The sequence below is a fragment of the Mesoplodon densirostris genome, chromosome 6 (assembly GCF_025265405.1).
Source record: "Mesoplodon densirostris isolate mMesDen1 chromosome 6, mMesDen1 primary haplotype, whole genome shotgun sequence".
In the NCBI taxonomy this organism is placed as follows: Eukaryota; Metazoa; Chordata; class Mammalia; order Artiodactyla; family Ziphiidae; genus Mesoplodon; species Mesoplodon densirostris.
In genome coordinates, this window is record NC_082666.1 from 35,409,647 (window position 1) to 35,425,373 (window position 15,727).

The 15,727-nt window shown below is 45.5% G+C and overlaps 1 protein-coding gene across 1 annotated transcript; it reads right to left on the minus strand.

The window, feature by feature from the left end:
- Positions 1-2,413: 2,413 nt before the first annotated feature.
- C6H9orf152 (chromosome 6 C9orf152 homolog) lies at positions 2,414-6,740 on the minus strand. The gene is made up of 2 exons (XM_060102614.1): positions 6,548-6,740; positions 2,414-2,925 (listed from the first exon to the last, which is right to left on the minus strand). Exons 1-2 carry the CDS (start codon positions 6,738-6,740, stop codon positions 2,414-2,416), a joined length of 705 nt encoding a protein of 234 aa, XP_059958597.1.
- Between the last annotated feature and the right edge of the window lie 8,987 nt (positions 6,741-15,727).

The following is a 15,727-nucleotide window of genomic DNA, read 5'->3' on the forward strand; positions in this document are numbered from 1 at the left end:
CATAGGTGAATCCATCCTTTCTCATTCTAAGTACCTCTACATACTCATGACACTTCAATTCTTATGTCTAGCCCAGAACTCTAGTCTCATTTATCCGCTTGCCTATTTGATATCTTTATTGGTGTGTCTCTGAGCACCTCAAACTCAGTATCCTTCAAACTGAACTTGTAATTTTCCTTCAGTAAATCCTGTTGTTTCTATCTCCAAAGTATACATATATCAAATGTATCTACTTTTTCCCCCTTCTTCTGTTCCCACTCTTTTTTTTTAAACATCTTTATTGGAGTATAATTGCTTTGCAATGGCGTGTTAGTTTCTGTTTTATAACAAAGTGAATCAGCTATACATATACCTATATCCCCATATCTCCTCCCTCTTGCGTCTCCCTCCCACCCTCCCTATCCCACCCCTCTAGGTGGTCACAAAGCACCATTCTGCTCCCACTCTTGCTTGAGCTAACCACATCTTTCCCACTGAACTTCCCCTGGCCGTAATTTCCCCTGACATTGCCTCTTAACATGACCATGCACTCATTCTCCATAGAACAACCAGAGTCATCTGGTTAAACTGCAAATTCAATCATTTTGGTCTCATATGTAAATCCCTTAATGGCTACTTATTGTATTCAAAATAAAATCTAATATTGTACTATGACCTGGCCCCTCTCTACCTGTGTTAGCCATTAGTTCTGTTCATCCATATTTCCATTCCTTCTCTCCTTGTGGGCACATAAAATGAATGCACTTCCTCATACCGTTGAAATGGAGATATGCCCGTGTTACTTGCTTTGGACAATGAAACATAAGCAAAGTGATTTGAGAGCCAGAATGTGACTTTTAATGCACTTTCTTCTGCTACAGTGATTAGGGAAACCAGTATTGATATGGTGGTGCCACAAGATTGAAGCAGCTTGAATTGTTAGTAATAATGTAGGAGAGCTGCCCTGGAAGTTTGCCCAAATCCACAGTGGAATTTTCATGAGTGGGAAAAAAAAAAGGCTTCTGTGTGAGGTTTGGGAGTTGTTTGTTACTCAGCAAAACATAGCCTATCCTGATTGATACACTGTAGAAAGAGGAGTTACTTGCGGGAAGCCTCTTTAAAACAAAAGCAAAGGAAAAGTTTTTTCAGAAAATTTCCTTGTTTTTCATTAGACTTTTTAAAAAAATTAACAACTGGCTCTTATTAATTATTCACAAAAGGAATCACAATGAATCCCCAAATTGGAGGGAATTTCGGGGTGGCCCAAAGAGAAGGCACATACATATTTTGACAGGAAATGACACTCCTAGATAACATCTCTCAGTGTGGGTGGGCAAGACTGGATCACCATGGGGACAAAAGGAAGATGTGGGTAAAACTTTACAGAGAGAATCTGGCATGAGGAAATGTCACTTTAGGTGTGTTTATTAAAGTTAAACATTAACCAGGTAAGATAATTTCTTCCTCACCACCCAAGTAATACCTGCTACACTTTGTCTTTGGTTTAAAATATACCAGGAAGGATCTGAATGATTCAAATTTGGCTGAAAATGGAGCAATTTTTGAGGAACACATACTTTCCAAGCAGGAACATTTCTTTATCTTCTTTCAGGCTTCTATTACTATATATCTGCAATGACGGGCAGTGTTTAATTTGCAGAGAGAGAGAGAGATTGAAGAAGGGAAGAAGAGAGCAAATAGGAAAAAAGGAAGGGAGGGAGGTGGGGAGGAAGGAAGGAAAGGATGGAGAGAGAAGGATGAAAGGAAATAAATCTATAATGAGACTGGAATGTGCAGCCTCAATGAGAGGGGAGAGATGACCAACCCTTCCTAAAGACACTTAAACACCCAGAGCAGTAGGTGGCATTGTTTTGACCCCCTTTACCCAGGGTGACCATACTTTGGGAGGCTCAAGCTAAAATGGTGTGGTCACTACCAATGAATGTAGAGACTTGTAAGTGAGCTGGCCTCCAGGCATAGCGACCAGAAAAAGGAAATTCTCAGAGCCCCCCTCTTCTCCAGAACATGTGAGAAATCCTCAGAAGTTACTGAAAACAAGGTTGCCCACGCCTGTCGACTCTAGGGCACTGCAAAGGCATCCACTGGCTAGGGTCTCTGTCTTATGTTTCAAAATTCTCTAGTTCTAAGGACTGAGTCGATGTCCATAGCAATGTCTTCTTATATAAGCAGAATGGGGCTGCACTGCAGACAGCACTCTTACATCCTGAGCTGTGCAGTCTGGTCTGGGCAATCTCTCTTTTTTTTTTGGAAGGACAAGACTACGTGCCCACTGCAAAGTTCATGTCCCACCATCCCGATGGTTGATGTAGTCCAGTTCTGCTCCCAGCTAGAGGCCCTAGCTGTGCCTCTGCCTCCTAAGTTCTTAGGTGAGGCCATAGATGGCCTCAAGGTTGAGACCTTTGGGTAGAAAGCTTCAGGCTGGGCCATATAAGCCCAGGTTCCGGGCCGCCTGGGAGATCCTGGGAGTTTTCCTCTGGGGAAATGGATAGTGAGCTGGTCTTCCAGACCTGTGTGGCTTCTTTATGGAAGGAGGGCCCTGAGCGCCAATGTTTAAGCCAGATCCCACTGCCTTTGTTTGGGTATTGCCCACTTGACATTCATGCTGGGCTGCCTCTGGGATCGTGCTTCCTTGCTGAGTCATCTGAGTGTCTTCAAACAAGCCTGGGAGCCTTTGCTCAGACCCCATGAACTTGTCCTTGTGCTTTACTTGATGAGTGGTTTCCTGGTGGAAGGTTTGGACCGAGCGGTGCATCTCTAGGTGTGTGTGCCATGGAGACTCGGGGGCCTGGAGACAGCCTCTGTCAGCCTCCTCCAGCATATCCTCTGCCTCAGGATCCGCCTCTTCTAGGGACAGTGAATGCCTTCTCTCCTTGTTAATCCAAACAGCACTGACCATGGCCTCAGCAGGAGCAGGCATGTTCCCTCCTGAGAAAGCAAGGCACCAGCAGGGTCACCACTGCACAGTACATGGGTGGCTCTCATTTTGGGGGTCTCAGAGCTTTCAAGCTGAAGGAAGGCCATGCCAAATACATCAAGGAGGCCAGGTACCCAATGCACTGCATTATCTCTCTCTAACACACACATACACATACACACACACACACACATTCATGCACAATTATTCATTTATTCAACAAATATTTATAGGCCCTTATAATGTGCCAGGCATTATTTATTCTAAGTCTTGGGAATACAGTTATGAACACTGAGACAAAATCTACCTCTTCATGATGTGGTCTAGTGGAGTAGAAAAAGAATAAGCAAATAAACATACTATAATAGTTTCTGGTGGTAATCAATGCTATGGAAAAAAACATTTGAGAGTGATAGAATTTAATAGGAGACTTTTGACTGCAGTGAGGGAGTGAACCCTAGGAAGAAGAATAACCCTTTCCACTGGCCTGTGGAAAGGGTTATTCTTAACTTACAGGGTTTTGTGTTGTGGGATTCTGATAATGGGTTTAGCACTCAAGGCAGAGGAGAGGGGAACTGTGTTTTGAGGCAGTTCCTTTTGGAGGACTGGTCTTTATCTTTCTGAACCATAGCCTCTGCTCTGGGAACATGTTTGCAGCACCTACTGCTTCCCTGAACTGGCTTCAGGGATGAGAAGGCAGACTGATGTCTTTCTTCCTTCTCAGGGACATCTTTTTACCACCTTGTGGAACGTGATAGTTTCTTGTCAACTCTTGGTGGCATTGAGGGTTGGAGAAATGACTGAAAGCCATTTTCCTATAGAAAGGAGACCTGTGGCCAGCCTGGAATTCCCTCTGAAATGCAGTGAAGCTCCCTTGAGCATTCTGACATTTGTCCCTGCTGGAGGCCCCTAGGTGACAGAGTACATGGTGTGAGTGGAGAGGTAGTGTTGAAGGAATAAAGCCAGAAGGAAGCCCTTGAACTCTAGTGCTAGGAATCCAGATCACCTGCCATTGCATTTCTAGAACCTAAATTCATTCCATAACACTAAGACAGGATGAAGAAAGCTAATTCCAGAGGGCTTCCTTCCATTAATCAGCTCCCAGAGTATGTGCCCTTCCAGATACAACCCAGTGTCTTAAGACACTGAGATCTAGTTTTAGTGGGAGCCAATCTCAGTGGCCACTCTGTCTTCCTGAGTCTGCTGTGCTGGACACAGAGGATCCCTAAATTCCCTCTACTTGCTTGGCTTCATGGCATTAATATCTCCTGGTTTTCTCCTATCATTTAAGAAAAATGACCTGTGGTAGACACACAACATACAACTTACCGTCTTAGCCATTTTGAAGTGTACAGTTCAATAGTGTTAAGTCCATTCACATTGTTGCACAACCGATCTCCAGAACTTTTTCATCTTTCCCAAACTGACGCTATACCCATTAAACAACAACTCTTCATCTCCCCCACCCTGGCAACCACCATTCTACTTTCTATCTCTGTGAATTTGACTACTCCAGGTACGTCATATGAGTAGATCATTACGGCACTTGTCTTTTTGTGACTGGCTTATTTCACTTAGCATAATGTCCTCAAGGTTCATGTAGGTTCATCCAAGATTCAGCATGTGTGAATTTCCTTTTTCGGGCTAATATTCATCTGCTACCATTTTGACTGCTATCTTCCCTGACTTCTTTTCCTCTGCTTGTCCCTTCAATATTTGAGTATTGTAGAACTCTAATTGTCATCCCAGCCTCTTATCAATTTACACATTGGTCCTCCACAATTTTATCCATGCCCATGGCTTCAACTACTACCAATATGTTGATGACCCCCAATCTATATCTCCAGCCCACATTTCTCTCCTGAGATCCAGGCTGGTTGGAAGTTTTACAGACACCTCCCTCAAATGCAGCATATTCACAAACAAATTCATCTCTTCCTAATCAGAAATCTTTTTCTCCTATATTCTCTATCTCAGTGAATGGTACCACCATCCAGCCTGTTGCTAATGTGTAGGCAAAATTGCTTTTTTGCCCCCTCTCCCAGCATCATTTTCACCTCATTTTTATAATCTTAGTCTGATTTCTCCCTGGAGGACCACCTTATTCCTCACGCCCAGTCCAAGTGCTTCAAGTGTCCTTCTAACTCATACTCATGTGACATAACGATCTGGTCCTCAGCCAATTAGCACAGAAAACCCTAAGGAGCTTTATACGTATTAATTTATTTAGTTCTCACCACAACCCTCTACTTTGGGGACTACAGTTATTCCCAGCTGAAAGATGAGGAAGCTGAGTCACAGAGTAATGTACATGACTTGTTCAAAGCTGCACAGAGCAAGTCAGTGGCAGAGCTGGGACTCAGGTTCAGGCCCTTCTCCAGAGACCAAGTACAGGAACACTCCATCAGACAGCACACTACTTCTCACAGTTAGAGCAAGAATGTGGACTTGCAAACTGCTAGAAATGCCCTGAAAGATTCTGACTGAGCCTGCAGGTGAGAAGTCTTCCCTGGGGAAGCAGAGCCTGAGCATTCCCCCTTGCATTACCCTGTTGTAACTCATGATGTAACTCATGTCCATGACGTAACTCATCAAGTGGTGACCCCGGAGGAGGGAGGTTTGAGTTCTAGGATGCAAGAGAAAGGGGCAACGGGGATGCGTGGGGCAGGGGTGGTGAATTCTATGGGGCGTGCTGAGTTTGAGATGTCTTTGGGGGCATACCCATCACATGGATGTGAGTCTGAACCACAGATGTGTTAAATCTGCTTTCATTTGATACAAATTTAATTAATGCTTGCTGAGTAACTGAATGAATTAATACCCTTGAGGATGGAATAGGGCTTTAGGAAACTGCCAGCTTCTGCCCTGCAGAGAGAGGGGGCTATTTGGCTGTACCAATTCAGTTCAAATGGATCCCACTCATTGGCAACAGCCCAAGTTGTGAGAGATGGGTGCCTTTAGCCCAAGGCAGTGCCCTTCCTGTCCCAGACAGCGAGGACTCTCTGGCCCCTGATTCTTTCCCAGACTTGCCTAGAGCAGGGTGGGCTGCTCAGTGAGTCCTGAACTGTATAAACAGCCACAGAAATTCCCAGAGCACAGCCTTGACCTTTCAGGGGGTCTTCCTACCTCTCTTGACTTGCCCTCTCGGTTAGAGGATGAAGGGCCGGGATTTGACAATCGCTTGCTTTCTGAGCCCTGTGCTCCTAACTTCCTCCTGGAATAAATCTGAGTTCCCAAAGGGAGGAGGCTGCTCCCCTGGAGGCGGGGCTTCTGTGTCTCAGTGCCCCTCCCCAGCTGCTGGTTGAGGGGGTGCAGAGCTCGCTCGGTGAGCCTGGGTACCTCCTGGGTCCCTGAGCCCTGCGCTTCCTCTGGCCAGTGCCCAAGCTGTTGGGAACATCATGTGTCCTCTCTCCCTGGCAGCGCGCTGCCTGCCAGCTGCCTGCTTGAGGCCCCAGCGGAACGGCCCTGCACCGGCCTCCCTGTTCTGCCTCTGGCCAGCCCACCTCCCTGCTCTTCCCCACCAGGAGGCCGGCAGAGCCCTGGCCCTGCGCTGCCCACAGCTCAGCCACCCATTCTGCCCACAGCCAGGCCCTCGTGCCCTTCCTTCTGCCCCCAGCACCTGCCCAGCCCTACCTTTCGGGAGCGCCACCACGTGGGCCTGGGCCCTCTGTTGCCGTCTCAGGCCTGCATACTGCGCTCGCAGGAGCTGCATGCTGAGCAGGGGTCCTTTCCCTGGGGCCTGAGTCCCAGAGCCGTCGGCCATGAAGGGAGACCCCAGCTGCCAGAAGTGGGGCAGGGCAGGGCACGGGCAGGGCAACCCCTTCATCCGGTTCCGGAGCAAAGCAAACACTGATGGGCGGGGCTGGGGGGGGAGGTGGTAGCGCTCAGGGAGAGGAGGGGGAGAGGGAAGTGAGGAGGAAGGTGGAAAGATCAGGAGAAGAGCAAGGGAGGGAGAGCAAGAAATTGGGGGAAGGAGAGGGTGGGAGCGGGCGGGAAGGAGAAGGAAAAGTTGGAGGGGGAGGAGGGAAGGAAGGGATGCAAAGAGGGGATGAAGAACGGAGGAAGGAGGTGATAGCCGCGGGGGATGAATGGGGGGAGAGAAGAGAGAGCACGGGGTGGGGGGTCAGCAGGAGGAGGGAGGGAGTGAAAGTGAGAAATTGATGGGCAGGGAATGAGGGGAGGAGCCAGGGACAGAGAGAAGGGCAAGCAGAGCTGCTCTGAGACCTTTTGGGGTCCAAGGAGTATCCTATTCCAGGTCCTTCACTGCTTGATCCGAAAGTGTAGAATCCGACTCCAGGAGCTACAGTGAAGCCTCCTGTTTCCTGGCAGAGCTGGAGCTAGTGCTGGGGGATGCCAAGTGCCCGCCTTGGTTCACACCCCTTGGACTGTAACCTGGATAATTGTCAGCAAACCTGCCTGTTCGGTTGGCAGTTGGAAAAGGAGCTGGAGCCTCAGGAATATGCACCAGCATCCGGGCAGAGGGAGACCCAGTAGCAAAGGTACCCCTGAGACCTCCACTCACTGCCCAGTGTGCAACCCTGGAGAAAGCCCAGCCCCAAAGTCACTGCGGGGACAGAGCCAGGGGAGCCCTGGCCTCTAGCCAGCCCCACCTCTTTGACATTTGACGTAGGCTCTGTGGTCTCAGCATTTCCCAACCAGTTAAGTTGGTGTTTATCTTACCCACAGCTACGTGCGCTCTCCCCCTCTGCTTGCTAGCCCCACCATGTCTATAACCGCTTTGAATCCTAAACCCTCTCTCTTACACCAGCTTCAACCTATCCTGGCTCCATTTGGCGGATTAAGTTTTCTATCTTCTAACATAATTACCCAATTACCCAAAATATCTACAGAGGCAGTGGAAACAGTAGTGGCTGAATTTAGGGACATTTTGGAGAATAACTGGATGGTATTTAGCCATAGGACATTGGATGAGAGATGGAGGGTGAAAGTCTGTTGGGTGGTGTATGCCGTATACATATATGCTATATACTTTGTTGGCTGGTATGTACTGCTGTAATAAGGTACCGCAAACTGGTTGGCTTAAACAACAGAAATTCATTGTCTTAGAGTTCTGAAGCCTGCAAGTCCAAGATCAAGGTGTCAGCAAGGTCAGTTCCTTCTGGGCATTGCAGAGGGAATCTGTTCCATGCCTCTCACTTTGTTTCTGGTGGTTTGCTAGCAACCTTTGTCTTTCCCTGGCTTGTAAAAGCATCACCTGATCTTTGCCTTTATATTCACCTGGTGTTCTTCCTGTGTGCATGTCTCCGTGCCCAAATTTCCCCTTTTTATAAGGATACTAGTCATATTGGATTAGGATCCACTCCAGTGACCTCATCTTAAGTCAACTATTTATATCTGCAATGATCCTATTTCCAAACAAGGTCACATATGAGGTACTAGTGTTAGGACTTCAACATATGGATTGGGGGGGGGGGGCGGACACAATTTAACCCATATCAGGTAGGAAAATGGTAGTTCCAGTCACAGAGATGGCACAGGAGAGGAGCAGACTGGGGCAAGGGAGAGGGGGAGGGATTTATTTTAGATGTTATGTTTGAGGTACCTATGATCGTTGGGTCATCAGGAGGGAATTAGAAGCTTGGTAGAGAGAGGCAGATGTCATTGTTTGTGAAAATGATACAGTTCATTATTGGAAAAATTTTATCATTAGACAGTCACGCATATAGAGAATTGAGAGATGGTCCAAAGTTGCTTTCTTTTCCCTTTTCAGTCCCCACTAGCTTGTTCAAGTTCATGTTTAATGGGCAGAAGAGAGGTCTCCTCCATGCACTTCTACTTTCTTCTTTCTCCTCTCTTGTCCCAGCATCTAACTTCTTCCTCTTGGCATCTGGTCCATCATTATGTTCTAACTACTGAGAGAGGGGATGAATGGTCTAGGCTAGTGGAGCTTCTACAAGACTACTTTTTAACATAACTTCTGTGCCACTATTTAAAAAAAAAAAAAGTCTCACTCTCTTTCCCCCACCTCCTCAAGACCTCTGCAGTTATCCTGGCTTGGGTTGGGTAGGGCTCCATCAGTGGGAGGGTATATACTCCAGGAAGAGGGTTATGAAGGTGAAAATGTTCACCCTACTGTATAAGAATTGAAGTCTTGGGCTTCCCTGGTGGTGCAGTGGTTGAGAGTCTGCCTGCCGATGCAGGGGACATGGGTTCGTGCCCAGGTCCGGGAAGATCCCACATGCTGCGGAGCGGCTGGGCCCGTGAGCCATGGCCACTGAACCTGTGCGTCCGGAGCCTGTGGTCTGCAACGGGAGAGGCCACAACAGTGAGAGGCCCGCGTGCTACAAAAAAAAAAAAAAAAAAAAAAAAAAGAATTGAAGTCTTCAGTCCATATGTGGCAGCTGAAGTCTTAGAATTGAATGAAATTTCCAGTTTAGGAGGATATTTCAAGATACCAAGCTCTAGGAAGACCAGTATTTAAGGGGCAGGCAGAAGTAAGAAGGTAATGTTGAGAACAGAAGAAGTGAAATCAAAATGATAGGAGGAGAAACAGTGAAGAGGGACATCCCAGACTGTAAGGAAGGAAAGAAATGTTGCAAAAGAGCCAGACTGGCCAAAAAGGGGGAAACAGAATCTCTTGATTACCTTCCTGCCCTATAGAATAGTATCTGAGAAATATACACAAAAGACTGGTTCTCAATCTGGCTACACATTCAGACCACCTTGGGAGTTTTATTTATTTTTTTTAAATTTATTTATTTATTTTTGGACTGTGTTGGGTTTTTGTTGCTCGGCGTGGGCTTTCTCTACTTGCAGGAAGTGGGGGGGCTACTCTTTGTTGCGGTGCGTGGGCTTCTTATTGCGGTGGCTTCTCTTGTTGTAGCGCATGGGCTCTATGCGCGTGGGCTTCAGTAGTTGTGGTGCACAGGATCAGTAGTTGTGTCTTGTGGGCTCAAGAGCTCAGGCTCAGTAGTTGTGGTGCACAGGCTTAGTTGCTCCACGACCTGTGGGATCTTCCCGGACCAGAGCTCGAACCCGTGTTCCCTGCATTGGCAGGCAGATTCTTAACCACTGCACCACCAGGGAAGTCCCACCTTGGGAGTTTTAAAAGAAACACCCATGCTTGAGTGCCTCCCCTAAATATTCTGATTCACGTAGTCTGGGGTGGTATCTGGAGATTGGTATGTGTCTAACGTTCTCCACTGCTCTAGAGAGCCAACTGCCCAGATTTCTGAGTCCCTGGGTCTCTGGTTGACAGACAAATGGTGGGAAATAGCCCAAGCTTCTTCATCCTTTTTTTTTATCAGGGAGCCTCTCTATCATGAGCTGAAGACAATAGAGACCCCTCCATTCTAGTCCAGTTGCATCTGCCATCAAATTGGACTCAATTTCTACTATATTTGGCACTTATTTATCAGTCTTCATCTTTTAATATTAATAGTTATCCCTCTCTATGGTTGTATGTTTGTAGGTATTCCGATGAGAAATAGGAGAGGCTACCAACTGCTGGTTGCCTGCCTTTTGGAAGCTTAAATTCCTTCTTTAATTCATATGGTTCCCCTCTCTCTTTTAATACCCAAATCTTTAATCTATTTGGAATTGATTTTAGTGTGAGAGTTTCAGATAAAGCATGAATCTAACTATTTTTCCTCCAAATAATTGTCCAGTTGCACAATAGCACTTATTGAATAAACTTCCCTTTCCCTATGTTGCAATAACAGTAATAATAGTGTAAGAAAACATTGGCAATGGTATCCCATTCCAGAGAGTCTTCTGAAATAAATGAAAAATATTATTGAGCTGGAGCCCTTCTTGAAAAATGATGACGGCTACCACTGAATGGACATGCTTTATTATTCAGGAGGACTCACCAGGGGAGCAAGAAATAAGCTTGCTCGGGGTTCAAGACACCAGAAAGGGATGAGATGCCCTGTTATTTGAAGAAATATTTTCTTTTTTCCATATGGTTTAAACTGTACTGAACCTGAAAATGAAAGTCTGTGTTGAGAGGTAAGCATGTGTTTAATCTAACAGGGTCAGTAAAGAAAGGAACCACTTTCCCTGCAGCTCTCATGGGAGCTTATAGTAAAGGAAATTAGACCTAGAGGATCCAAGTCCACTCCTGTTCAAGGGACCCAGCTCTTCTATAAGACTTGGGTGACAAAGGTGTCACTTAATCACTAGGGCACTATTCCAGAGAGAATCACTCAGACCGGAGGCACTATAAAGGCCAATCATTGGTGGGCGGAGATTCAGAGACTTGAAGAAGCCCGTATGGGAGATGGTTGGCGAGCCAAAGGCCAGGAGAGCCAGGTATATGTGGGGGTGGGTGAGCAACAGGAGTGGATCCTGTCCTGGTGAAGGACTTAAGTTTTGAGTTCTTTCCACTGGAGACTCGAGGGAAGGCTTAAGATACCCTGATCTTTCGCTTTTCCTCTTCTCTGTAATGATTTCACTCTGAAATTATCCCACCTCTACCGCTTAGTGATGTAGCCTTAGAAAGACCAAAAGGGCAAGATGGTGAGGGATGGGAGGCCTTCCTGGAATGTCTTCTTGCTGGTTCTAGTGAGGAGGGGCCTCATCCTGTTAAGTAGACTGTGGCTTGGGGTTCCATGTGGACAGTGTCCACAGGAGACCCAGGTGTGATGGGAAAGGACTCAGGATGTCGAAGAGTGCTCCAGGGCAGACAGACTCCTAAGTTCAGGGTTCTCGGCCTTATGGAATGAGAGAGATTCCTCTCTGAAAAACGCAAGTATGTGCCAGACCTGTGAAAACAATAGTTTCATTCACTGAGCCCAGACAACTGTGGGCCAGGTATGTGCTAATCACTCCATGTACATAATCCATTTTTTTTGTGGTAAAATATACATAACATGAAATTTACCATTTGAACTATTTTGAGAGTACAATTCAGTGGCATTGAGGAGGTTCACGATGTTGTACAACCATCACCACTATTTGTTTTCAGAACCCTTCATTGTCCCAAACAAACTCCATACCCGTTAAACTGTAATAATCCTTCATTCCTTTCCACCCCCCAACCCCCAGTTCCTGGTAAAACCTCTATTCTACTTTGTCTCTATGGATTTGCCTACTTTTGGTACTTCATGTAAGTGGAATCATACAATATTTTTCCCTTTGTGTCTGGATTATTTCTCTTAGCATGATGTTTTCAAGGTTCATCCATGTTGGAGCATGTATCAGTACATCATTCCTTTTTATGGATGAATAATATTCTATGGTATGACTATAACACATTTTGTTTATCCATTTGTCCATTGATAGACATTTGGCTTGTTTCCATATTTTGGCTATTGTGAATAATACTGCTATGAAAATGGGTACACAAGTATTTGTGTGAATCCTGGCTTTCAGTTCTTTTGGATATATATCTAGGAGAGGAATTGCTAGACCATATGGTAAATATATGTTTAACTTTTTGGGGTTTTTTGTTTGTTTTATTTTTTATTTATTTATTTTTGGCTGCATTGGGTCTTCATTGCTGCGCGCGGCCTTTCTCTAGTTGCAGCAAGCGGGGGCTACCGTTCGTTGCGGTGTGCGGTCTTCTCATTGAGGTGGCTTCTTTTGTTGCGGAGCATGGGCTCTAGGTGTGCAGGCTTCAGTAGCTGTGGCACGCAGGCTCAGTAGTTGTGGCTCACGGGCTCTAGAGTGCAGGCTCAGTAGTTGTGGTGCATGGGCTTAGTTGCTCTGCAGCATGTGGGATCTTCCTGGGCCAGGGCTCAAACCCGTGTCGCCTGCATTGGCAGGTGGATTCTTAACCACTGCGCCATCGGGGAAGCCCTATGTTTAACTTTTTGAAGAACTTGTATGTAATCAAATTTAATCCCCCTTGAGAACAATGTGAGAGAGGCAACATTATTATCCTTTCTCCTTCACTTTTTATATTGAATTCATCTCTAGCCCAGGTAGTTCCAGCTCTGAAATATATCCCAAACCCATACGCTTGTCTGCACCTCCTCCAGCACCATCTTAGTCTCAGTTGTCCTCGTTTCTTTCTCCAAGACCCCTGCAACAGCCTCCTAACTGGCTCCTTGCTTCTATACCATGCTCTCCCATCTATTCTCTTCTCAGTGATCAGTGTTCTCCTGAAGGCCCAAGGCAAATTGACTTATGCCTTCCTCCTAGTCAAAATCCTTCAGTGGCTTCCCAACGCCCTCGAACTAGCATTCAAGTCTTTCTCATGGCCTATGAGGTTGTGCATGTCCTGGGTCTGTCTCACCACACCAGTCTCCTGGTTGACTTTCCTCTTGCTCCCTACATTCTAGACCAGATTTCCTACAAATACATTACAGGTGTGCCCAAGATTGAGACCCACAGACCCCAGGGCAGGTGCCTCCAGCCACAAAGAGCTCATCCACTTACTCCAATGGCCCATACAAAGAGTATCATCTTCTGGGTGGGCCACAGTGTGAACAAGGGGAGAAAGTTCTCTTGCCATGTTAGCCTTCTCTCATTTTCTTGAATGCCCCCGACGTCTGTTCCTCCTTGGAGCTTTGCTATGTGCTGTTCTCTCCATCTTCTAAAATACTCCTTTGTTTACCCTCATCTCCATCCCCATTTTCATGGCATGCTCACCATTTGCAGCACCTGCTTCTTTCCTAGCTGACTTGCAATCAACTTCAATTTACAGTTTAAGAGAAGACTTAAGAGTTAGGAGCATAGACTATGGAGCCAGACTATGTGGGTTTGTATCCTATCTTCCCTACTCTTGAAAGTGTGCCTTTGGGCCAGCTACTTAACGTCAATGTGTTTGCAGGTAAACCAATTCCCATAGACAGGGAGGCAGTATGAGCTGAGTAAACAACCAAAACAAACTTCGCCTAGCATCATCTCCACAGACTAGGCTTTGTGGCAGTATTGCACCTGGATTCATTTAATCTGCACAGTAATTATATGTGGTTAGGTGCCATGTTATTATCATCATCATTTCCATTTTCCAGATGGGGAACTTTAGGCTTGGTGAGGGTAAATGACTTACTGGTAAGTGGCTCAGGCAAGATCAAGACTTTCCAATTCCAGATGCTCAAACCTTAGAGCATCATTGCTGTATTTCAGTTGTATACAGAGTAATATATTGCAATGTCATTTACCTGGGAACAGTGAAGTCCTGCCCTCCAGTATTGTCAGGATCCAGTTGTAGTCAACAGATCCCACTCTGGCTAAGTGAAGCAGAAGGAGATTTCACGTGAGGAACTGGGTGCTTATAAAATGGCTAGAAAACCAGGAAGAGTAATTTTAGCCCTCCAAACCACTCTACCCTTGTCACAAATTATGTTTTCCAAGGATGGCATAAACAATATCTTCCATCCTACATGATCTTTTGCAATTGAGTTTGCCACTCCCTCATCAAGAGATGGAGTCTGTATCTTCAGCCTCCTGAACCTAGATTGGTTGTGTGACATCATTTGACCAACAGAGTGTGGTAGAAGTGATGCTATGCCTGTTCTTGTCATAATAACCCTTAGCTTCTGGTGACTTTGGCTTCCTGCTTTTTGGAATGCTTGCCCTTGGGTGCTCCTTCTCTAAGCCCAAAGACCATGCTGTGAGCATCCCGAGCAACATAGAGAAGCTGCATAAGCTGCATGTAGGTGCTTCAGTCAACATTGCCAGGTGAACTCCCAGCCAATAGCCAGTATCAACTGCCAGCCATATGAGTGAGCCCCCTGGACATCCAGCCGAGTCAAGCCTTCAGATAACTGCAGCCCAGCCAACATTTAAATGTAATTTCATGAGAGACCCCAATGGAGAATTGCTTACCTGAGCCCAGTAAATGCATGAGTAATAATATTAAGTAGTTGTTTTAATTCACTAAGTTTAGGGATGGTTCATTACACAGCAATAGATAACCAGAACAATCCTGACTCTGAATATGTTATCACTGTTGCTCAAACTACTGAATTGGGGAAACACCTGCTAAATTAGGAAGCTGCCAGTACAACTTCTAGACTTCAAGTCACACCATCTCTTCCATGAACCACACTTACAAAATGGATGCATGCATTCTGCCTCTCTGCCAATAAAAATTCTTGAAAATGCATCTGATTGGTGGAACCCAAAGCACCAGGTGAAGAGAATCCTAGCTGCAAGGAAGTCTGGGAAATGTAGTTGTTTCAAAGCTTCCCAGGCTTTGTAAGATAACAGAGGACTGAAATGGATGTTGAGAAAAACAGTCCACAGCATGAGCCACCCATCGTTATTCCTAAATGACTAAGCAATTTCAAGACTCAAGAAAATAAAAAGAATGCTTTTTAAATGTATGTTGCATAATTCAGACTCTTTTCACCGGAGATATCTTTTGCATTCATTATTCCATAGACCACTGGGGCACAGTTCATCACACTAGATTATTACAGTGTTCAAAGAAATCTTATCAGTATCTGAGTATTTATATCCCTCTGGGAGGTTTTAAAAAAATCTTTGCTGTCTTTTTAGTAAATACAAAGAGCAGTTGAAACAAATGATAGTGCTTTGATGCTAGGTTATATTTTAACCAAAAGAATGTAGACGTCTTGGTAGCGTTCACCAAAATATTCACTGGAATGTTTTACAGTCTTCAAGTACTGGTAAAATTTATTTTTTAATTTGTATTTTTTATTGAGGTAAAACTCACATAGCATAAAACTCATACTTTAAACTTTTTAAAAAATGAACAATTCAGTGGCATTTAGTACATTCACAATGTTGTACAACCATTACCTCTATCTAGTTACAAAACATTTCATCACCCCAAACAGAAACCCCATACCCACTGAGTTACTCTCCCTTCCCCTATATCCCTATTTCCTCCCAATCACTAAACTGCTTTCTGTCTCTAAGGATTCTCCTCTTCTG